We start from the raw sequence: 24,836 nt of genomic DNA on the forward strand, positions 1-24,836 counted from the left end.
CTATAATAAAAATAATAATAATAACATTAATAATATAAAAAAAAATTTTTAAAAAAATAAAAAAATAATACCAGTCGCGCAAAACGTGCGACTGTACCTAGGTCGAGTCACACGTTTTGTGCGACTGGTAATTTTTTTTTATTGAATTTTGACTTATAAAATTTCTTTTGTTTAATTAATTTATTTTTTAAGTTACTTTTATTTAAATAATAATAATAATAATAATAATAATAATAATAATAAGAATTATAATTATAATTATAATAACAATAAAAATAATAATAATAATAACAATAATAATATAACTAAAAATAATAAAAAAAATTAAAAAAATGAAAATGAAAAGTTATTAACTCCAATGGCAAATTTGTAAATTTTTAAATTTCAGGGGCAAATTTGTAATTTCATTAGGAGGGGGTGGCGATAAAATGAAAAGGGTGGCGAAAAATAGTAATGCCCATATTTTTAAGAGACAATTTCAATTGGGTCAGTCCATTAGATTTTTTAAAAATACAAAAATGAAAATGTGGTGTAACTGTACGCTTATTTGGTAGGAGTTATTTGTTGTAAGGGTTTAAATTATCTCTTGTATGTGTTTAGATTAGTTGCTATAAGTGTTTTTGTTATGTGTTGTAGGTACTTTTATTATGTGATGTAGATGTTTGGGTTATTTCTTATAGGTATATGTGTTATGTGTTGTAGGAGTTTTTATTATGTGATTTAGATGTTTAAGTTACTTGGTGTAGGAGTTTATATTATGTGTTATAGGTGTTTAATTTATATGTCTTCTTCAGTATGAAAAGTGTTTAATTTATATGTCTCCTTCAGTATGAAAAATATATTTACTATAACTAGTTCAAAATGTCTACATCAACTGTTTAAAATACCTACTTCAGTATGCAAAAATATCTATTAAAACTAGTTTAAATGCCTACTAAAACTAAATTAAAATACCAACAAAAAAATTATAGTAGATGTTTTATAAGATGCGTGCGAGTAGTAGGTGTTTTTGTGAATTGGACAGAACATTGGGAGCCGTCTCTCAAGAGACCTACTGTTAAAAAATCGATTGCTGTAAAAAAAATACTGAACTAAGTTTCGAAAAAAAATATTTACCAAGCTATGCATTAAGCAAACACGCAGTTAGGGATAGTCATGGGGTGAGTTTGGAGCAGGTTCAGCGAGAGACGAACCCAGCCCATTTATTTTTAAAGATCTAGACCCGAATCCAAATTCTTAGGATCTAAAATTTTAAGACCCAAATTCAAATACTCTGAATTTGATGGGTCTAAGTTCCTTAATGAATCTACATCTCCTGAGAATGTTGTATTCATCATAAGACGCTATACAGTAGTCCAAATCCAATAAAAATAACTGTTATTTGCTATAACTAGACTTGTTTGCTAACATTTTTAAAAATTGTGGAGTTTTTAATATGAGAAGAATTCTAAATTAAAATCTTTATTAGTATGCTTCTGCTTTATTGGCTTTAGCATTCACTATTTTTATATCCGGATCCGGGTCCGGGTCTTGGTCAATGGGGCGGTTTAGGATTTGGATTTAGAGGTCGGGTCTAAGTTCGGGTCTGCGTCAGAGGTTTGGATCTGGACCCAGACCCTTCAATTATTTTTTGATCTAAATCTAAGCCGGATCTATTCAGTAGGTCTCAAAAATAAGACCCAGACCCTTAAAAAGAGATGAGTCCGAGGCAGGTCAAACAGGTTCTGAACCCATGACTATTCCTACACGCAGCCTAGGATAACAATTTTAAGTCTTATTTGGCTGTGGATTAGGTTTCAAGGCCAAGAGCAAAATCACTCCTAAGGATAACAATTTTACTTAAACGAAAATGTTACTGGCATCGATATGCATGGCCCTAAAATCCCCGTATCCTTCTTCCCCTTTTAATTTTTCCTATTTCCCTAAACTTTTCCTCCATTATCCAATTTTAAAACCTCAAAATTTCTCAAATCTTCTCCTATTTCTTCTCCATTTTAGTCTAAATTATACAATTTTGTTCAAATTTTAGTCTTCGTTGTTTAATTTCGTGGTTAAAGTAGATGATGTTAATTTCATTTTAAATTTTTTTTTAATAATGTGAGTTTTTTTTTTCCCATATGCAAGGCTAATAATTCTTCACCTTTGGCTTCATTCTTCATATTAATTCCTATATTTGACTTATTTGAAATAATTTTATTGAAATTTTTTGTTGAATTATACATGTTCATATTTTTTTGTTGAATTTGTAGATTTTTTGAAATTGTTCAAATTTGTTGAAATTGGTTAAATTGTTGTTGGTTGCTTGGCATATGTTGAAAAATATTTATTAACATCATTATCATAAGATGTATTGTCGCTTGGAATATTATTACTTTGTGTATTATTTGAAGAAAAATATAATTTCTATTAAATTAGAAAATTATTATTACTTGGGAAATTTGGAAATTTTGGGATGTGTTGAATATGTGAGAATAGTTATTATTATATAACAAAATATTATTGTCGATGACCATCAATGTGAATATGTGAGTATTGTTATGTTTTTAGTTGATTAAAACAATGATCAAAAAATTGAACAAACAATATGGAGAACTTGGCCCCATAGACCCTTTAGGGTTAGTTTCATAGCATGCTCATCGCTCTAATTTTATATGGATTGACCCTCATATCTCACGGGATGTACTTTCCATATAAGATTCACTAGATCTCATAGACTAGTGAGTAGGTACTTTGTGATCGCTTCATTTCACAACTATAACATGAACTGCGAAAAAGGGTAACAATGAAGAGTGACAAGTACAAACGTTAATGATTTTCTTTGATGTGATTGAATACTACTGGCCTGAACGACATGGAACAGTGTGGTATGAGTCAGATGAGGCCGACCTACCGAAAGACCATCAAAAGCTACATTTATAGGGTGATTATAGGTCGTTCAAGTGACTTATAGGCTCACCAACTTTCTCTCGTTATCTTGAGTGTCTTGATTGACCTTCCTAGGGTGGACCTAATCTATCCCTGTTTTTCTTTCATTGCGTATTATCGTTTTCATTCTTGCTTTGCTACTATCATTATTAGTCGAGTTTAAACAACCCTTCAACTATATAACTTCTCTACATCAAGTCCTGATTCTCTACATCAAGTCCTGAATATTGCATCTCTTGTTCTTGAGGTTCGACCTTCGACTTACCATTACACTAGTTGAAGTAGTATTTGGGAGATTACATAAATTGTTTGTTTAACTAGTATTTTAGTAAATGATGCTAAAAGCCAGTTATCAAATATCTATAGAATCCTTTACAGTTAATAATAGGTTTTACCCAAGCAGGCAATTTCTAATTGATTTAGGATGACATACAGTTAAATATAAGAAATTTACAAGCTTGTTTTGTTATACTCAATAAAAACATCAAAATGATTTTCGATTTTAAAGCAAAGAGAGATGTTTTAGATAAAGAACTACGCGTTATGTCCCTCTCAATTTGCATCACTTTCAATTTTAGTTTATCCCACTCATTTTTTACCCTTTTTTTTCTTTTAATCTCATTCATAAACGACTTATTATCTCTCTCCATTTTAACCACTTATTTCTATCATCCATTTTTTTCATCTTATTCTCCAATCCAATTTCTCTTTTCAATAAATTTGACTTAAAACATTTTAGAGACATTCTCATAGGGACGAGGAGAGTATCACTTATCAACTACAAATTGCAAAGCGTTGTAAAGAAGTTTACTTAACTTTTCGAAATAATTTTATGAGTATTGCCCAAGTTCTCTTACGATTATTTTAATTACGATTTCATAATCACTTAATTCAAAAAGGACAACTTAAAATGAACAAAGTTATTTCTCTATTTTATATGAATGATACTCTCTTCTATTCAGCCTAAATGTCCCATTTGACTTTTTACACTTGTCGAGGCAACAATTTAACCTTTAATATCTTAAATTATTCTTAACTAAAAATTATAAAAAGTTGATATTAATAATCCTTGTATTGAGACAAATCAAATAAGATTCTACATGACTATGTTTTAACTTATAGATTAAGAGTAAAATACAAATTACGAGTGATAAGTGAATAGTGTCAAAAATCAAATGGAACATTTAGGCTGAATAGGAGGTAGTATATTTTATTTCATTGCTAATAATTTGAATGGGCTTGTATAACTGAACGAGATAAAGACGTTCTTAACATATATAATAGAATAGAAATATAAAAAAAAATAAGAAAAAATTACCCTGAATAATATGAATTTTCACTGATTTTCCTACAATAATACGAACTTTCAATTAACCATGAATAATACGAACTTTGATACATATTTTCCGCTGGCATACCATTTTACCTGTTACCGGTAAACTTACTCATTCCTTAAAAATTTTTTTTTGGCTGATAAAACTAAGTAAGAAAAATTACCCTGAATAATACGAACTTTCACTGATTTTCCTACAATAATACGAACTTTCAATTAACTATGAATAAAATATGAACTTTGATACATATTTCCCGCTAGCATAATGAAGAAATGGAAAATTTACCGTTTCTCCAGGTAAAGAACCGGTCAGGTATGCTAGCGGAAAATATGTATTAAAGTTCGTATTATTCATGGTTAATTGAAAGTTCGTATTATTGTAGGAAAATCAGTGAAGTTTGTATTATTCAGGATAATTTTTCCAAAAAATAATACAAACCTAACCTATGTATGTGATTGTCATTTAAGCTATATCAACTCAAATTGCATTTCAAAGTAACATAAAGATACACTTCTAACATCTTTTAGTTCTGAGTTATTTGATGTATGTGAATGTTGTTTGATTGAAAAATAATAAGGTCACCTTTTACTATCTCCGTTTTCTAATGTTCTTTTCATTTGGAATATTTCACTTTAATGAGAAAGAAATTTGATTAATATTTTTGGCACATATTTAGAAGATAAAATATATTTATGTGAGATCTCGTTAGATTTTTCTTAATGTATACTTTTTATTATGTACCTTATATATTTTTTTATTATGTGTATGTAGAGATATTAAAATTTAAAATTTATTTTGAAAACTATATAAAAAGTAAACGGGAAAAACAAAAAGAAGAAAATACTAAGGGCATGTTTGGTTGGTTCATTTTTAATGGTATGGAATGGTATCACAACCATTCCAATGTTTGGTTAGGCATTTTTACATTGGGATGTCATACCCTCTAGATTCTCATTCCATTCCAATCCTCTAGAATCCCATACCCTCCTACCCCTTCAAGTTTCAAACTCCATTCCATCCCATATTTAAACCCTAATCTCAAAGGAGAGCTTTTAGATTTCATTTACGCCCAATTTTTGCTGAATTTCAACTTGGGTATGTCTTAAATTCTCTAAATTTTTCATTTTCTTTAATTTTTGGAGAATTAATATCAACCCTAATTATGGAAATAAATATTGTTCATCATTCTAATTGCTTAATTTATAACTTTTTCTCTTTTAGGTATTTAGAAAGATTTGAAATTTGGAAAATTAAAGAAGGGGTAGATGGCAAGAATAAAGCCACAAGCTTTATTGCAGCGGCTGAAGAGGAGGAGCAAGCGGACGGTCGTGGCTGCTGGGCAGCGGCTGCTTGGGTTGAAAAGAAATCGCAACCCTGCTACTTGTTGCTGTTGGCGGCTGGTTGCTGGCGGAGGTGAGGTGCTGGTGGTGTTCTGTGGGCGGCTAGGCTGCTGTGTGGGAAGGGAAAGGATGCAGAGTGAGGGAAGAAGGAAGAAGAAGGGAAAGGAGGAGAAGGGGGAAGAATGACGGCTGGCTTAGTATTTAGGGTTTCATGGGCTTTTTATACTTGTTTTTATTATTATTATTATTATTATTATTATTATTATTATTATTATTATTATTATTATTAGGTTTATTTATTTATTTATTTTTATTTACTTAAACACATTTCGGTTGTAATTTACTTAAACATAATATGTGTGTATGTATTTGTGTGTTTAATAAATGTATGTATGTATATATATATATATATATATATATATATATATATATATATATATATATATATATATATATATATATATATATATATATATATATATATATATATATATATATATATAAACTGGACAGATTATTATTATTATTAGGTTTATTTATTTATTTATTTTTATTTACTTAAACACATTTCGGTTGTAATTTACTTAAACATAATATGTGTGTATGTATTTGTGTGTTTAATAAATGTATGTATGTATATATATATATATATATATATATATATATATATATATATATATATATATATATATAAACTGGACAGAGAATCCATTTCATAATTGAACCAAACAATGTAAATGGATTGAATATCTATTACAGGATTGAACCAAACAGTTTTAATCTGGTATGAGGTTCTGAATCCATACCATCCTGGTATGGGATTCCATACCATTCCAATCCTGCTCACTAAACCAAACGGATCCTAAAAAGTGTAAGAGGGTCCGTAAGCTCTTAATTCCGCTAATTCTAAAAACATTTTACATTTCTCCATCATCTCCATATTAATCTTATTTGAAAGGACCAGATATCTTTCTTGAGGAAGTAGCCCATATCATCAAACAATTTCATTATAATTATATTAATCGAGTTCATAGATGCATTGCTTTTTAGCACGATTATTTATTATGGGTAAAATCCATAATTTTGAAATATGAATATAACATACTTGTTTCTGTCCCGTGCGTAATATTTGCTGTAATCATAAAATTTTAGTAAATGTATTTAAACAAAAGTTACCTATTATACAAAAATCACATAAGCAAACTAAATTTTCTTATAGAGACAAAGAATTTTTGCAATTACTACACTAAACAAAAACAACATTAACAAGCTAAAAAATATTTCTTATCTAGTAATCTATATATTACGAACACAAAGAACTTTTATACAAAATTTTATGAAAATGTATGTTGTTGGATATAAACTAAATTTTTAAAATTTACACGGCTCAAATAAAATATAACTACAAAAAAAATTTAAATAAAATTATGAGACATTAATAGAAAAATAATTAAAAATAAAATTAGACATTTAACAGGTGTAGAAGAATTTGCTGAATGTGCTAATTGAGACGTGGACAGTATTTGATTGGTAATTGACGTAGAAGAGGGACGACAGGAAGATTATTACAGTCGCAGATTTCAATCATGAGGCCATCTGGGTCATGGAAGAACAATTGATTTACACTAATTCCATCTTCAACCACCTTGCTTTTTACATATTTTATTTCCGTTTCCTTTAGCTTCTTTTCTACCATTCCCATGCTCTCACACTACAATCACAAATTCAGAAATAATTATATATAACAACGTATCGTAACACATGATATCCACCGAATTTGATCCCTAATTTACATTTATAAATCTTTACCACCTTAATCAACTTTTACATATATATATATATGATCAAACAAAAAGAATAAGTAAAATAAGAAGGATGAGAAGTATTTTTCCATCATATATACAAAAAAATACTATATTATAAATTAAGAACTTTTTTCAAATTTATGATATAGTATTTTTTGTGTAACATGGTGACTTTCATAATTAAGTGCTTTTGGCACGAATAGGACTTTTAAAGTTTTTTTATCTTGTTGAAATCAAGGATATATATATACATATATATATATATATATATATATATATATATATATATATATATATATATACATATATATATATATATATATATATATACATATATATATATATACATATATATATATACATATACATATATATATATATATATACATATATATATATATACATATATATATATATATATATGGCGCCAAAGTTTGATAGGTCGTTTTACTACCAAAAATAATTCCTAATTCACCTAACTAGTATAGTTGGGAAAGTAGGGTCGAACCACTGTGGAAGGACAAATAAAGTCACAATTTGAACCAAGTTCACTATTGCTAACGATCAAATGTTGGATTTTTGTTTATCTAAGTAGAACGCAAAAACACGAGATGAATAAAATTCAATAATTAAAAACCTAGGGCTAAAAGGATTCACTATGCATCGATCATGATTCATGAACAACAATTGGGATAGGAATGAATATAGGCGAAGGAAGATGTTGCTCTCGCAAACAAATTCGACAATCAAACAATAAAACAAGCTATCGCGATTAAAGCTTAATTGTTCAAAGAAGGAAATCGTTCACTCAAACTCGCAACTCTCGTTTATAGAATTGAGCGAATAAAACTTGCAAATTGGCCAAACATGCAATCAATCTAAAACCCATCAATTGAATCGCCTAGACAAACCAAATTTAAATCCTAAAATCAAACAAGAATCATGACCTTTTGCATAGTTTCACCAAGCCCTAGAAATAAAACTACTCACTAAGCATATTAAAACTAACAAGAGATTCAACAATGAAATCCATGGAGAAAATCAAATTCAAATTAAATGTAGAAACAAACATTCAAAGATAACAACGATAAACAAGAACAAGAAATTAGAATTGAAACTAATACCTTCAATATAATTAAGATTACAATATCGAAATGTTGATTAACAATCCCTCAAAGAAAGTAATATGAGAAATCCCTTCAATACCAAGCCCTCAAAAACAGAGAAAAAAAAACTTAACCAAAAATGGAAATTCCCCTCAAAAGCTATTTATATCCTCCTCCAAAGAGATCGGAGGATACGGAAGTTACAAAAAAAATAACTGCTTGACTAGGCCGGGTATGTGGAAACCCGGGCGGGTACGAGGCATAACTAAATCTCAAAGATCAAAAAGTTTCTAAGTTCAGGAGTAAACCCGGCCGGGTATGTGGAAACCCGCCCGGGTATGCAGCAGAGCATTTTAATCTTCAATTGAAGCCTAGCCGGGTATGTGTATATATATATATATATATATATATATATATATATATATATATATATATATATATATATATATATATATATATATATATATATATATATATATATATATATATATATATATATATATATATATATATATATATATATTTGGAAGATATATCTTCCCATACATTGGGATGATGTATCACAATATTTTGCAAACTATTATACTATGATATATGATTTTGAAAATCTAATTGACTAGTGATTTTGTTACAAATTTCAAAAATTCATCATATTAGAAAAATTTTATAGGGTGTTTCTATTTTTCACCACCCCTTTTCATTTTTTCGCCACCCCCCAAAATTACTTAATTGCCCCTGGATTTAAAAAAATTACAAAAATGCCATTGGAGTTAAAACATAATTAATAAATGTAAATCACGCTTAATAACACTATTAAGAATTTAATGCGGATGATTTGTCTATATATATCGAATTCTGAGATGTGTTTGAAGTACGAATTCAAACACGGTACTATCTCTCTAAAAAACTGGTACTATCTCTCTAAAAAGTGTTAAAGAAGTTGTAAGGCGTAATTGGTTGAATATGGCTAACGAAAGCGACTATAAGTCGGATGCGGTACGTAAAACTGTCGTTCCAAAAAAAAAAAAAAAAAACAAGTCGCACAAATCTAGGCGACTGAACCATGGTTCAGTCGCACAAATCTGGGCGACTAACCCATGGTCCAGTCGCACAATGTGAAAGGTGTTCGTATCCGGCTGCCACCTCTCGACGAACGCCGATATCAAAGCAGAGTCGATGTGCTGGTGCATAATGACCGGTAGTCGACCGAGAGAAGTGGAAGGTAGAAAATCGACTAGCTCATCGGACATATCCCTCAGTCCGATGATGGACTCCACCGGTCTCTTCCTAAAACGGCACTCCAGAATCGGAGGCGTACGCTCGGAGCCGTCATAAATAAGTTTAGCTATGTGCCCGCCATAGCTAGGGATCAGTCGCGTATCTGTCGGCCCCCCGGGCTGGGGTGATGTCACTAACCAGTCCGTGTTAGTGGACTGTGAGGGCCTGCCCCGTGGCGGCTCATTATCGACAAAACTTCCTCCTGCACGCTCAGATGCGGCGGAAGAACTCGGGCCGCCAAGGGCAAATCTGCCGTCGGGGCCACGAACTATAGTCCAGTCCAATGGGGCAGGCTCAGGAGCTTGGAACTGAACATCATCAGCATCATTATCATCATCACTATAAACCCCCCAACTACTCTGGAGGCTATCAGCCTGGTCATCAAAATGAGTACGCACTTGGTTCAGCGTACTCGACCTTTAGGCCTCACTGTGTCTGGCCGCCTCTTCCTGCCTAGCCCTCCTAGCAGAATCCGTGACCCCCCTCTCATGCGGGTCCCCTCTGAGTAAGGTAGGCCTAGAACTATTACCTCTCAACAATTGCCTAAAAAAACCCTTTCCTTTTCCTTGATTACCAGCCATTTTCTACAATTTTTTACGGTTTCATTCAATATTATAAATAATAATATTTCTAAAAACATAATAATCATAAATAAAATATGGAAAAAAATAACATAAAAAACAAAATAATTAATTAATAATACAAACATAAACAATTATATAACAACAAAAAATTAAATTATTATTAACTATCACAATAACAGTAATAACATAAAAAAAATTATATTTATAATAATAATCACCTTTTTTTAAAAAAAAATCAAAAAAATTATTAATAATAATCACCTTTTTTTTTCCAAAATTAAGTACAATATTAACATTTTATTAAAAAAAATATATAAAATTATTAATAATAATCATGTTTTTTTTTATATTTCAAAATTTAAAATTATTATTCCTAAATAAACGGAAAAAAAAAAACAAATTTAAAATAAATAAATAAATAAATTATTTACAATATTAACATTTTATTAAAAAAAATATATAAATTTATTAATAAAAATTAGGTTTTTTTTTTAAAATTTCAAACTTTAAATATATTTTTCCTAAATATAAGGAAAAAAATATATATATATATATATATATATATATATATATATATATATATATATATATATATATATATATATATATATATATATATATATATATATATATATATATAATCAGTTTTTTTTTTTTAAATTTCAATTTTTAAATTTATTACTCCAAAATATACAAAAAATTAAAATAAAAAATAACTTACCTCGATTGATAAATTTCGGATTGAACTTAATTTTTGCTCCCAAATTTTGCTTTTGTATGTTGGTTTTTAGTTGTAGTGAGAGAATTTTTAGTGTGAGTGTGGTTTATATAGAAAATTATAGGTTTAATGGCATAATTGTAATTTTTTTCAAAAACCAAGGGCAATATGGTAATTTACTAGGGGTGGCGAAAAAATGAAAAGGATGGCGAATTATAAGAATTGGGAAGTTTATATTGGATTTGTTGTTCTAATATATACATCAAAATCCTCCAATAAATGCAATTATAGAAATCTAGGAGCACAAGCAGAAAAACATAGTAGGGAAATTGATGTAAGTTAAGAGATGTATGATGAATCAATGGTGAATAAAACATAACAACAATATGATGAGCTGACTTAGCATCATATAATAACCACGGTATTAGGCCCGATCCTAGTAAAATCCTTGCATGTGAATAATATGTTGCATTAGAAGTTGGAAAAATAACCCACGTATGATCCCACGTTAAAAAATTAGGGAGTAGTTGACTATAAGATTGATGGACTATTCTTCATATAACCAATTTATTTTTAAGATGGAATTACATCAGTCTTATGTGTAGTCAACACTCCCCATGTGCATGTCTTAGTGTGTACATGACCAATGAGAAATTTATCACATGCATTGGCAACCATGGGTATTGATGAGATAATAAGAGAGAGAAAAGAAAGAAAAAAAAAAAAAAAGAAAATTACTTGGAAGGAGATATGATTGTCTTTAGGATTGATGACTTTAACATCAGGAATGGCTTTTGGATGATCAGACTGTAGCAAATGTATGCCAATACCATAGTTAAACAACCTACAACATCAAAAAATAAGCTTAAGACAATAAATAATAAGCAAATTAATTATTATGATGAAATGCAAGAAATGTGAAATAAATTATAAAAACTTACCAAGCACCAGGAAAATTCAAAGATCCCGGTCTTCTAATCGGAAAAAATCCAAGAACATTTTGGTAAAATCCAAGAGATTTATCAATTGATCGACACACAATTGAGATGTGATTTAATGATGTTAAACGAAGAGGATTTTCCATACTAATTTGTTTTGTCAAAACATGTTCTTGCATGTTATTATAATTTCAACAATATAAACAACAATAATAGTTAGTGGATATCTACTAACTTATAAATTGATCAAGTCTAATTAGATGTGCCACCAAATTTTATTTATACCATAAAACAAACTATTAGTGCAGGGCACAAATTTGTGATTAATATGTACGCATCACAAAGGAATGTAATTAAGAGTAAGAAGGTTTTTGATTAATTATTAGAGCAAGCTAAAAATGTATTTATAAGGGTTTTAATTAAGCCCTAAGCAATTGGATTGTTGTTTACATACGTTATATTTAAAATAATGTAAATCAAAATTTTCATCACGAATATCATTATTTTTGTATTCAGTGTATTTCACTCATAGGAATTATGATTAGCATTGAAGGAAGGATGAAAGATAACAACCCAATCCCGTATTGGAAGGTGTGGTAAAAGAGTCACTCGGATCGAAAAAGACACACAAATTAAGAGATTACTACAAAGAAAGACACTGAGTTATGCTGAAAACGCAAACCTTGATCATCTTACAACACAAGCTAACCATCAGCGTAAGAAATCTATACTAATACTAATAATAATAATAATAATAATAATAATAAGATATTTTCTAATACACGTAGATATACGCGTCAATGAATGCTGTTCTAAGAAGATCATTGTTGATTGCCAGCTTAAATTTGCTTCTATATTTTTTAAAAAATTTGTTGGTCGATTATCAAAATATTATATTTGAGATGAAACTTGCTTCTATATTTTTTTTTTCTTATTATAGTAAGACATACATTAGAACTTGAATTTTATATTATCAAGTTGAATTAGTAGATTTCAAAAACACAGAATTAGTCAAAAGGAGTACAATCAATTGTGTGAATAATAAGTAAGGATAAAAGAAAGTCAATTTATTTTTAATCTAAAGCATTACCTCTTAAACCAGGGTCGTTTTGGACATATTTGGGACTTGTTGAAAGTCAAACAATGAGTGACAATTAATAAACTCACTACAAATAACCATCGAATTGGCGACAACGCATTTCGTCGCTATTTCATAGCTAAAGGGTCAAAAAGTAGGCCGGGCGACGGGCTGGCGACGGGATCCGAGGTGGTCGCTATTTCTTTCGTCGGTAATCTTAAAATGGACGCCTTTTCCTCGCCATTTTTTCAGAAACAGTGGCGACCACTTGGCGACCAGGTTCCCGTCGCCACACTGGCAACCAACCTTCTCCTAGCTGTTTGGCGACCACCTTTTCGTAATTGTTTCGTCGCCAGCCTGGCGACTACGTTTTCATAGCTATTTGGTCGCCTCTTTTTTTAATTAATATATATATATATATATATATATATATATATATATATATATATATATATATATATATATATATATATATATATATATATATATATATATATATATATATATATATATATATATATATATATATATATATATATACATATATTATATTTGTTGTAATATTAAGATAAATATATATACACATAAAACAAGTAAATAAAAATAAAGAGCTGGAAATATATATAAAATTAAAGTTTATGTACAAATTCACAAAAAGTACATATATTTAATCATTCATTTGGAGGAGGGGTTGAAACAAATTGAGATGGGATTGAATGAATTTCAAAAAATAGTTCTCATTCTCTTTGAATTTGTTCAGTCTCATAGGCAGTCTAAACATTTTCCATTTGCACCGCTTTCCTTAATTGATTATTGAACTCCATTTGCCGTGCTTCTTGTAAATATTTTGTAGGCTGTGGCTCTTTGACCTTTCGATTGTACTTGAAATATTAAAAGAAACGATTTAAAACTAAATATGAATATAAGAAAAAACTGGAAAATATTAGCACTAAACATGTTTCAAAAATGCCATTATTCGAAAATATTAAAAAAAAACATAAAAATATGTCGAAAATAACATAAAAAAAAATCTAGGCAAAAACATAACATTAAACATGCTCAAGTTATACCATAATTCGGAATTTATAAAAAAAAACATCATGAAACAAAAACTGGGCAAAAAAATAGCATTAAACAAAATAATAACATTACATCAATAATAAATTATAACATTAAGCATGCTCAAAATATACCATAATTCGAAAATATAAAAATAAAACATAAATAATTCAACATAAACATCATGAAATAACATGAAAAAACATGTTGAAGATGACAATGTACACCATAATTCAAAATCAAACATAAAAAAAAAATATTCAAACATAATTTATCATCATAATCATCAACAACATTAAAAAAATACAAAAAAATTTATAATAAACACTAACCTTTTAGTAACAAGATGAGAATTTTAGAGTTGAAAATGAGTTGTAACCACAAGATGATGAAGATGAGATTAAGAAAGAAAAGAAAATAAATAGAGAATGAGATGAACGGATGAAAAGAAAATTTAGAGTTGGAAAGATAATGAGGTGTATAAGGATTGAAGAAGTATAAGGTAAATGAAGATAGAGTTGTAGGAAATGAGAAATGAGGGCAAAATAGTGCTGTTTTTATCATCAGCAATTGGCGACCGACTTCTTGGTCGCTGGTTGGTCGCCATCTGCATCGACATGACAGGAGGTTTGACTTTCTGAAGTTGGCGACCGCCCTACTGGTCGATGGTTGGTCGCCAGTCCTCGGAAATGAAAAAAGTTTGCGTGCTGCAGTAAGGAAAAAATCGACTGTAGTATTTTTTTTAAATTATTATTATTATTATTATTATTATTATTATTATTATTATTATTATTATTATTATTATTATTACAACGTTGTTATTATTATTATTATTATTATTATTATTATTATTATTATTATTATTATTATTATTATTATTATTACTTATTTTTATGTGTTATTAGTATTGTTATTATTATTATTGTTGTTGTTGTTGTTATTATTATTATTATTATTATTATTATTATTATTATTATTTTATTATTAGTATTATTATTATTATTATTATTATTGTTGTTGTTGTTGTTGTTGTTGTTGTTGTTGTTGTTGTTGTTATTATTATTATTATTACTGCAAAATATTAATAATTCGGAGGAACATAATAAAATCGTATTAAATATTACAAAATATTAAATAATTACATATAAATAATTAAACTACTCTTCGGATTCTTCGTTTTCTGAGAGTACAAGATCCACATCTTTTAAAATTTTGTCTTGTACTCGGATATGGAAGATAATATAATTGACGTGCTTGACTTGCCAACACAAATGGATCATATAAACGATACGAGCGACCCTGGTGTATGTCAACTAATTTATATCGTTTATGAATGTTTGACCGTGGCTATTTCCAGTAGTAGTTGGGTCATACCAATGACATTTGAAGAACGTTACTCGTTTGATAGGTATCCCCGGGTCATATCGACCCGCCGTACTCCACCCGGAGAACATCGAATAAGCTGGAAAGTCATTTATTGTCCACATTAAAGCTGCTCGCAGTTGGAAATTCTCCTTTCTTGACACATCAAATGTACAAATCCCCTCCTTCCACAACATATTCAGCTCTTGTATTTGTGGTTGAAGATATAAGTCAATGTTGTACTTTGGATTTCCGCGAAACCTTATCACCCTTACTGTTTCTTCTCCATCTAGAAGTTTCACAAATATAACAGCAAGTTGCATTCGCATTATTCCCCCAATATATCAAACATCCGTTAGGACAACAATCTATCTTCTCAACGGGTAATCCAAGGGCAACTATTTGTTTTTTCGTTTCGTAGAAGTTGCTTACCATCGTATTCTCTTCTGGTAACACTTCGTTCACAATAGCACAAATATCGTCGTAACACCTCTCAGTGAGACGATGGTATGTCTTCAGGTTTGTAAGTCGACCAATAATAGACATCTTGGTGTGATTTTTACAACCTTCATATAAAGGACTACTTAAAGAATTTAACATTTCAAAGAACTGTCGGCACTGAGGGTTTGGATATTCGTCAGCGTGTACCGGTGGTTCATTTTCTACTAACACTACATCATACTGTGAGGGAAAAAACTGATGGTAATTGTCTGAAAACGCACTAGCTACTGCATCATGCACCATCTGTGAGTATAGATTTGGATTGTTTGACGATTGCTCTCCTACTACCGCTACAACATCAGAACTTATGCTTTGTGTACGAGCAAAATCTAACTTGCCTAAAATTCATTTTTAACACCTAAATATAATATAATAATATAATTATTCAACTGATTAGTAAAGTAAGTTAATGAAAATAAAAATATATAAAACAATTCATGAAAATAACAATATATGATAATAATATAATTATTCTAATAACAATTATTAAGAAAAATTAATGACAATAAAAATAAAATATAATACAATAAAAGAATATAAAAAACTCAAGTAAATAACAAACGAAATAAAATATGTACTAATTAAATAATAAAAATAAATCAAATTAATGACAATAAAAATTAAATATAAACAATAACAATAAATAAAACAACTCATGTAAAGATAAAACACAAGCTAGATAATAGAATAAGAAAATCACTAACCTCTTCTAATTCTTTAGTTACCGAAATATACAATACACAACAATTCTGCGTGTTATTTATAGAAAATATGGCGAAAATATAGCCATGAGAAATCCATCGCCATCTTTTCAAATTCAAATTGAAAAAGTGGTGGCGACCATATGGCTTCCAGGCTACCGTCGCCTATATTTATTAAAATCTTTAATGTCGCTAATGAATTATTTAAAAAAAATAGCGACCAATGGGCGACCATTGAACCCGTCGCCATATGTTAAAAAAAAATATTGTCTTCATTGGCGACCATATAGCGACCATTGTCCTCGTCACTAAATATTTTAAAAAAAATTAAAAAAAATAAAAGCTTTTAGCGACGGATTGACGACCACAAGTCCCGTCGCTAATTTGCTTTTCCATTTGGCGACGTAGCTTGCCCTCGCCTGTCCGTCGCCACTGGCGACAAACCAACCCCCTCGCTATTTTTCCATCACTATTTCGATAGTTTTTGTAGTGACTACTAATTCTATCATTAAGACAAAATACTAATATGTTCGATTAACATAGTTATTAACCAAGAAAATGCAATAAATCAAATCTATCATTACTTAGTTACTTACATACAATGATTATGAATGAAAAAAACACCAAACCAGATCTCCTTAGATGCGTTAAAGATAGTATGCATATTTTATGAGTCATTGAAGTTATAATATATTGCATCCATTGTCATATGGTTTTGGGATGGTATCTTCTTTGCTTATATGGAATGTATGCAACTTGTGTTTCTCCGATAATATAGGGACATTCACAATATGTTCAGCTCAACTTAAAAATAAATGAAAAAATGAATAATAAAGAAGAAAAAAAATCAATTTATAAATAAGATTAGAAAATAAATCATAATTTAATGATAATAATGTATAAATAAGGAAATATATCAAATAAAGAAATAGATATTTAATGTGAATAAACTTTACCGCAAATGAAAAATATAAAAGTAGGAAACATTTCTTAAAACCACATGTGATGAAAATGCATATATATATATATATATATATATATATATATATATATATATATATATATATATATATATATATATATATATATATATATATATATATATATATATATATATATATATCTCGAGTCATCAGCATTTAAAAAGGATTATATACCGCAAACTAATCATTAATGGATTCCCAATCATGATATACTCATTGTTTACGGATAAGATCGTTGAATTTCATTATTATGAAACTTCTAAATTAAGCATCATCATACAAAAACACGGGTCATGTTTAGCATATTTCCTTGTAGAAAACCACATTAAGAATCACACCAAAGTACAATAGCTTGAAATTATGTCATCTACAGCAACTTCGATTATATTTATTAGTATTCCATTTTCATTTTCTTTCGTACAAGTAATTTAAGCTTCAATTAAGTATTTCTTGAAAAAAAGACTCAAGAGAGATTGCTAATTTTTGAATTATATTCGCTCATCATAAAAAGAAAAATAATAACAAGCCCTATTTATACAAAATACTAACAAAAAGAAAACTAACACTTTTTTTAAAATAACCTAACAACCTTCCTTAATAATAGGAAGCTAGAAATTAGTAAAAAACCTAAAAATAACTATTATTTTCTGCACTCCCCCTCAAGTTGAGTGGTTGGATCTTGAACACCCAACTTGCGAAGTGTCTCTTCAAAGACTTATGTTCTAACTGCCTTCGTAAGAATATTCGCGATCAGGTTCTTGGATGTGATCGCTAAAAAGAACGATGTTTAGTACTCCATAAAGGCGATACCAAAGAACATCTGCAATGCTAATCTTCCTGTTGGAAGTGGAATATGTGGGCATAATAGTATCCGCAGAATCTCTAATGAGCAAAGGCCCATATGTACATGCCCTGAAAGTTATTCCTTGATAGACCCTGAAAGTGACAGCACATTTGGGAGCAGTGAACCAAATTTTATGCTCAATTATTGTCACAAAAAACAAACAGGAAGAAAGGCGCAATAGTAGCTTCGTACAACTTCAGGGTATAGATTGGCCACAACAAGATTATGCAATACAAACTTGTACTGAAGATGTTTGCAAATTTTGTTGTATGAGCGATTGCTTCTGTGCAGCTGCCATTTATGAACGAAGCAGTAAAACTTGTTGGAAAAAAAGTTGCCACTAACCAATGGAGTAAATGACAGTAGTATCACCAGAGTTGCACGGCTTAAGGTAGGAAGTAATAATAGCAGTGCTACAAGCCAGGAATCTTTACTCGATTCTCTGAGGAAGAAAAGAAAGTCGAATACCATATTTGCGGCCTTGCTAGGGGTGTCTGTGTTTGTGAATTTCCTTGTTGTAGGAGTGATTGGATTACGAGTACTTCGAATCATTTCATGGAAGAAACTTAAGAGATTTTGACGGGGATCACACTATCAAAACTCTAAGGGAGTACGGTAATGTCATCTGCTTCAGCTATCATTAATTGCAAGATGCAACACAAGATTTTAAGGAAGAGATAGGACGAGGGGCGTTTGGAGTAGTTTACAAGGGTGTAATTAAAGCAGGAGGTATTCCGAGTCTTGTGGCTGTCAAAAAATTAGATCGAATGAGTGAAGATGCGGATAAGGAGTTCAAAACCAAAGTGAATGTGATCGGTCAAACAGATCACAAAAATCTAGGAACGAGATCAGAGGTTATTGGTATACGAATACATGAGCAACGGTAACTTAGCAAATTATCTTTTCTGTGAAATTAAGCCAAGTTGATCATCAAGGATTCGGATTGCTCTAGGAATTGCAAGGGGATTATCATATTTGTAGCATACAGATCATACATTGTGATGTAAAACCTCAGAATGTACTTCTAGATGACTATCACAATGCTCGGATTGCTGATTTTGGGTTGGCAAAGCTTTTGGCACTAAATCAAACGCAGACTAATACGACGATCAGAGGAACCAAAGGGTATGTAGCCCCTGAATGGTTCAGGCATAAACCGTTGTCAGTGAAGGTAACTTTGGAATCCTCTTGCTAGAGATCATAAGTTATCGAAAAAGTGTAAGTATGGATCTTGATGATGAAACGGCAATTCTGACAGATTGGGCGCTTGATTGCTACTGAGCTAATGATTTAGAATCTCTAGCTCAAGGTAACAAGGAGGCACTTGAGGACAGGTTATGCTTGAGAAAATTTGTAATGGTTGCCCTTTGGTGTATTCAAGAAGACTTGAATTTTCGGCCTACTATGAGGAGGGTAACACAGATGCTTGAAGGGGTAGCTGAAGTGCCTAATCCTCCTTGTCCAACCTCATTTTCCATTATTACCCAATCTTGGGTTTCTTAAGAGTATAGTATAAGCATGTGCATAGTTCAAATTCACCTTATAGTATATTAAGAAATTTTAGATTTTGAATTATATATGAAGAACCTTTATGAGCTATTGTGTATGCCAGCATATTAACGGACTCTTTGACCGCACTCTTCTCTATGGGTATGAGCTGCCGTCGTTCTTCCCTCCCTAGACCCTGGTCATAGTTCTCTATGAGCGGGATACACTGGATATCATGATAATGATGATGATTTAATTTTTATATAAGAAATAACCAGTTACCCGCGGGCCCCGCCCTCTAAGAAAACGCGCGGGCAGCGACAAAATAATATGCCCGCCAATGAGGACGGGCTTTTGAATATTTGAGCCTGCGAGTAAATTTTTAGGACATGATCCGGTCCGCTACCCACCCATGAACAACTCTAAACTCTTTGCCAAAGCTACTAAACGAATTATTTGAAGAAATAGAAGGATGAATACCAACAAACTTCCTCTGTTGTTGGTGGTGTTGATGCTGTTAATATTGCTGGAGTTTCTGTCAGTGCTTGTGTTTCTGTTGTTGTTGGTGTTTCTGTTGTTGCTGGAGTTTCTGTTGTTGCTGGTGTTTCTGTTGTTAATGGTGTTGTTGTTGTTGCTGGAGTTTCTGTTAGTGCTGGTGATTCTATTGTTGCTGGAGTTTCTGTTTCTGTTGGTGATGACCAATTTGTTGTTGCTGGTATTTCTGTTTGTGTTGTTGGTAAAAGATTTGATGAAAAATTTGTTCATCTTTGATCCCCAAGTAAAATAAGATGACCTCAAACGTACTTTGACCCACCTTTGTATCCAAATAACGAAGTGCCTCGTAAATAATTTCCTTTTGTACCCCCAAACAATGTGGGAGTCTCCCTTCCCTTGCAAGCTTTGATTTGTTCATGTGTGGAATGTGATAATCTATACCACCTAAGTTCTTAATAACCTCAACTTTACATGCTTGTAAAGTGATCTATACAAACTTCAATACATTTGGTTGTAGGCTCTCAAATGTTGCATTCACTGCCATAACCAACTGTGCATAATTGCATGCTAATTTTTGATGCTGCAATGCCTGTATTGACCTAAAAAATCTTAAGTCTAACAAATTCATATCTGGTGAGTTAGGAGGTTGTTGCACTAAGTGGAAACTAAATCCATCAAGTGTTGCTGCCTCTCTAAACACTATGTCATCATCTAAAATATGTGGCTTAGCATTGTCCAGTTGAATGTATATCGTTTTACTTTAATGTGCTGGCCATTTACTTCTAATTGCTGGGAGTATCTAGTGCACAATCATATCTTTCGTGTATATTTTAGTGATTGATTGTAAGGGTTTGGTCTCTGGCTCTCCTCTCTTCCTATTTTTTGAACTTCTTTGTGCTACCACTTCGTGTGTAAAAGGAAATATGTCTATCTTTCCATAAAAAATCAGCTCACCTTCATTAGAAAAGATTGGTCTAGCAATAGCACACATAAACATGATCTTAGGCACAAATCGTTTTGATTGGATTTCTCTATGTTGCTCTACCTCTCCAAGTGTGAGATAATATATCTGTTGTGTCCTTGATGTAGGATCACCTACATCAAGTTCTCATGAGCTAACTAGGATCAATACCATGATTCATCATATGGAAGATGCTCACATTCAAGGTTCAAATATCAAGTCCTTTAATTTTGTAATCATGAACTAAGTCTTCTTAAATTTGAGTCTTTATTTTGAATTTTCATTTTTATAATGAAACAAAGTCTTAGAGATGACTAAGCCAGGTTTAGGATCAAGTTTAATCATGTCTCATGTTTATTAGTCGAGTTGTAATATTTATTTTATTGAGTCTAATATTTATTTTTTCTCATGGGACATCCTTTACACAATTAAAACGCATGGATTAAAACAAGCAATCAAATTCTCCAAATTGAGCCGTTGCATTCTTCAAAACCAGCTGATTTACAACAGCCATATGTTTTAAAGATTAAGTGGGATTTTTTATGATAATATCTATTACAAATCAGCCACAAATAATCCCAAGAAGATAGAAGACATGATTTACAAATCCCAAAGAAAACTAGTTGTTGGAGACAACAAAAAAATCAGCAAAAATCTCCTTGTTCTTTTACTAGTTGTTGCATTTTATTGCCATTTTGGTTGTACTTTCATTTTCAAAGTTTGTACTCATTGTTGAATGCTTTAGTATAAATAGGATGTTTGCTCTCTTGTAATGAACAATCTGATTTTTACATTCTTAATACAAAATAACCTTTGAGCAAATTCCTTTGTTCTCTCTTTGCAATTTACTTTAACTTGGATTGGTTTTAGTAAGTTGAAGTTCCTATGCCTTTCATTCTTTTGGCTTAAAGTTTGAATGTGTTCTTAGGAGCCCGTGGTTTTATTTGTGGTGAATCTGTATCAAATTAAGCCTTGGATCAGCCATTTTCAAGTTGTTCATTCAACATATCTTTTCTTAATTTTTCTTATTACAAAATCCACAAAATCACAAAAAAAAAAAAAAAAAAAAAAAACATTTTACATTACTCCCTAAACTTTCAGCCTTAATTGCTGAATTTCGAAATCTCAAAACATACATGTGCATATAGTTTGGTCCTTGTTTAAAATATAGCCGACCTATATCAGTCCTTGTGATGTAAAATAACTTTTCATCTATATGCACTACATTTGACATGTCATTAAACGTGAAGTTGTTTGTGTGCTCATCTAAAATGCAACTTATAAGACAAAAAATTAACTTGTCGAGTTTATTTTTGTCATTAACCAATGGTTTGATTGTATTGGTGTGCTTTCGAATGTACTTCTGTTTTTTCCATCTCCAAACTGTGCTTTGGCTAACTCCCAAGACCCTTGCAATTGCGGCTTGACTTGTCTTTTTCACCTTTTCATGTTCCTTGAACTTTGTGTCATCAAAGGGAACCTTATTCCCTGTCATCTTTCCTTTCTTCTTACTGTTGACATTTATTGGAAGTTGATTCTTCTGTTGTTGGTCCTTCATTTGTCCTCATAACCTTCCTATTGTCTTCTTATTCACAACGTACTTCTTCGCCATGTCATTGATGACCCTGTGTGCTGGCTTCCCTTTACTGTTGACAGACGATAAAATTTCATGCATTATTTGATTCCTAGTAAAATTATCTTGCTCTTTTATTTTTACCATGGTTGTACTTCAATTTTGGTTGATGTAAATTAATTAGTGGTGATGAATTATTTATTTAATGCTATCATTATATAGCTGCAACCTCTGAATTTTGTTACTTGGCGCTTCTGAATTTTCTTACTTGGCGCCAATCTGAGAATTTTGGATTATTATCTTTAATGTTACTGACTTGCTATGTGGAATTGTTGCGTCTTTGTCTTTGATGTTACTAACTTGCTGTCTTCTAGTTTATTTGATGGCTTCGTTTCAAAATCAAAATGTTCATATTTTTCGTAGCTAATTAATCAATTTTGAACACTTAATGCATACGTATTTTTTTAAAAATCTAAAGTCGATGAAAGATTTAATATCCGCATGCGCATATGGCGAGAGAGTTGTTCGTTTTCAATTGCCGTTCAAAAAACGCTGAAGAAATCAAGGAAGAATTGAAGACTTATTGTTTATTTTTTCAATTTGTAATGTGTAATTTAGTTTACGTAATTTTTTGTAATTTAAGTTAAGTACTTTTATAGTTTGTTAACTTAAAAACCCCAAAAATGTATTATTGTCAGTTAATTTTATTGTAAATGTGAAACCCAATTTTCTCTCCAAAATTCAATTTTATCTACTATATTTAACAAAAAAAGGAAATCATTAACAATTAATCCAAATCGCTTAAAAAATCTCAACTACCACCTTTTTGGTGGACCCCATCACACTCTTAATATCCGTGCCCAACAAAATGGAACAATTACTCTGAATAGGAGGGAGTGTATGCTATCGGAAATAATAGCTCGCTAGGGAAGTCAAGATAAATTAGTTTGTTTCTTATCTTAGTAAATTAAAGAACTTAAATCCAATTAAAATATTAAGCAATTTTGACAATTTTAAGGTATTTTCTCTGTATCTACAAGTTTGGTTTTGGGTTTATTAAATACACCCTAATCCTCTTTAGGAAAAAATTTATATTCTTAAATTACACACTTTTAGTCTTCATTTGCGTGATCATTATCATTATCATTATCATTATCATAATGGAACATATTTAGTTATTATATTCTTAAAGTACACACTTTAGTCTTCATTTTGAAACTCAATTCGTAGCTTAAAAAGTCATTATTGTTAGATAATAATGGATGAAAAAAAATTAAGAATTCAATTTTAAATATATTCATAATTCCTATAAGTTAGATTTTTCATTACAAGATTCTCTCTTTTAAAATTTTATCTCAATTTTATCTCATTAACATACATTAAGAGACAAAAACAATATTTAATTATGACATATCAACAATTATTTCTCCAACAAAGGTACATCATTCAACAGTTTGCCTTGAAATATGACATTTGTGATTTTTAAGGTATTCTACTCTCTCCTTTCCTTAGAGAAGTTCACATTTATCATTTTAGAGTGTTTCATTTGTTATTCCTATTAAAATTTTTTCTATTTAGATAACAAACTTTGGACAAAAATAACTTTATTCATTTTCATTTTAATATTTTATTAATGCTTATAGTTTCCACATATCTTCCACTAATTTCATTTTAACATTTTTAGATTCTTTATGGTCCCTATATGTTTCCCACTAACTTTATTAAAATATTTTTTATTAGTGTAGTCCCAATATTTTCTACTA

The 24,836-nt window shown here is 30.3% G+C and overlaps 3 protein-coding genes across 3 annotated transcripts; 1 reads left to right on the forward strand and 2 right to left on the reverse strand.

Annotated features, from left to right (window-relative positions):
* Nucleotides 1-6,952: 6,952 nt before the first annotated feature.
* On the reverse strand, nt 6,953-12,192 carry LOC130814557 (glyoxylase I 4-like). Its single transcript, XM_057680666.1, has 3 exons — nt 12,032-12,192; nt 11,829-11,934; nt 6,953-7,310 (listed from the first exon to the last, which is right to left on the reverse strand). Exons 1-3 carry the CDS (start codon nt 12,172-12,174, stop codon nt 7,101-7,103), a joined length of 459 nt encoding a protein of 152 aa, XP_057536649.1. The 5' UTR covers nt 12,175-12,192; the 3' UTR covers nt 6,953-7,100.
* Nucleotides 12,193-15,394: 3,202 nt separating this feature from the next.
* Nucleotides 15,395-19,850, forward strand: LOC130815058 (G-type lectin S-receptor-like serine/threonine-protein kinase RLK1). The gene is made up of 5 exons (XM_057681395.1): nt 15,395-15,634; nt 18,504-18,675; nt 19,208-19,439; nt 19,538-19,727; nt 19,815-19,850. Exons 1-5 carry the CDS (start codon nt 15,395-15,397, stop codon nt 19,848-19,850), a joined length of 870 nt encoding a protein of 289 aa, XP_057537378.1.
* A 1,176-nt stretch (nt 19,851-21,026) lies between these two features.
* LOC130815059 (uncharacterized) lies at nt 21,027-23,058 on the reverse strand. The gene is made up of 3 exons (XM_057681396.1): nt 22,575-23,058; nt 21,494-21,634; nt 21,027-21,250 (listed from the first exon to the last, which is right to left on the reverse strand). Exons 1-3 carry the CDS (start codon nt 23,056-23,058, stop codon nt 21,027-21,029), a joined length of 849 nt encoding a protein of 282 aa, XP_057537379.1.
* Nucleotides 23,059-24,836: the final 1,778 nt, after the last annotated feature.

Source organism: Amaranthus tricolor, chromosome 6, assembly GCF_026212465.1.
Source record: "Amaranthus tricolor cultivar Red isolate AtriRed21 chromosome 6, ASM2621246v1, whole genome shotgun sequence".
Classification (NCBI taxonomy): Eukaryota; Viridiplantae; Streptophyta; class Magnoliopsida; order Caryophyllales; family Amaranthaceae; genus Amaranthus; species Amaranthus tricolor.

Excerpts from the sequence above, each read along its gene's own strand:
- LOC130814557 (XM_057680666.1), bottom strand. The coding sequence starts at position 12,174 with ATGGAAAATCCTCTTCGTTTAACATCATTAAATCACATCTCAATTGTG. Across the intron at positions 11,935-12,031 it reads TTGAATTTTCCTGGTGCTTG|GTTGTTTAACTATGGTATTG; the intron begins GTAAGTTTTTAT and ends TTGATGTTGTAG. Across the intron at positions 7,311-11,828 it reads ACAATCATATCTCCTTCCAA|TGTGAGAGCATGGGAATGGT; the intron begins GTAATTTTCTTT and ends TTGTGATTGTAG.
- LOC130815058 (XM_057681395.1), top strand. The coding sequence starts at position 15,395 with ATGGAAGATAATATAATTGACGTGCTTGACTTGCCAACACAAATGGAT. Across the intron at positions 15,635-18,503 it reads AACATCGAATAAGCTGGAAA|TACTCCATAAAGGCGATACC; the intron begins GTCATTTATTGT and ends AACGATGTTTAG. Across the intron at positions 18,676-19,207 it reads TGACAGCACATTTGGGAGCA|ATGCAACACAAGATTTTAAG; the intron begins GTGAACCAAATT and ends ATTAATTGCAAG.
- LOC130815059 (XM_057681396.1), bottom strand. The coding sequence starts at position 23,058 with ATGAAGGACCAACAACAGAAGAATCAACTTCCAATAAATGTCAACAGT. Across the intron at positions 21,635-22,574 it reads TTTAGGGAGTAATGTAAAAT|GTGATCCTACATCAAGGACA; the intron begins GTTTTTTTTTTT and ends AACTTGATGTAG. Across the intron at positions 21,251-21,493 it reads ACCAATCTTTTCTAATGAAG|ATGATGACATAGTGTTTAGA; the intron begins GTGAGCTGATTT and ends CACATATTTTAG.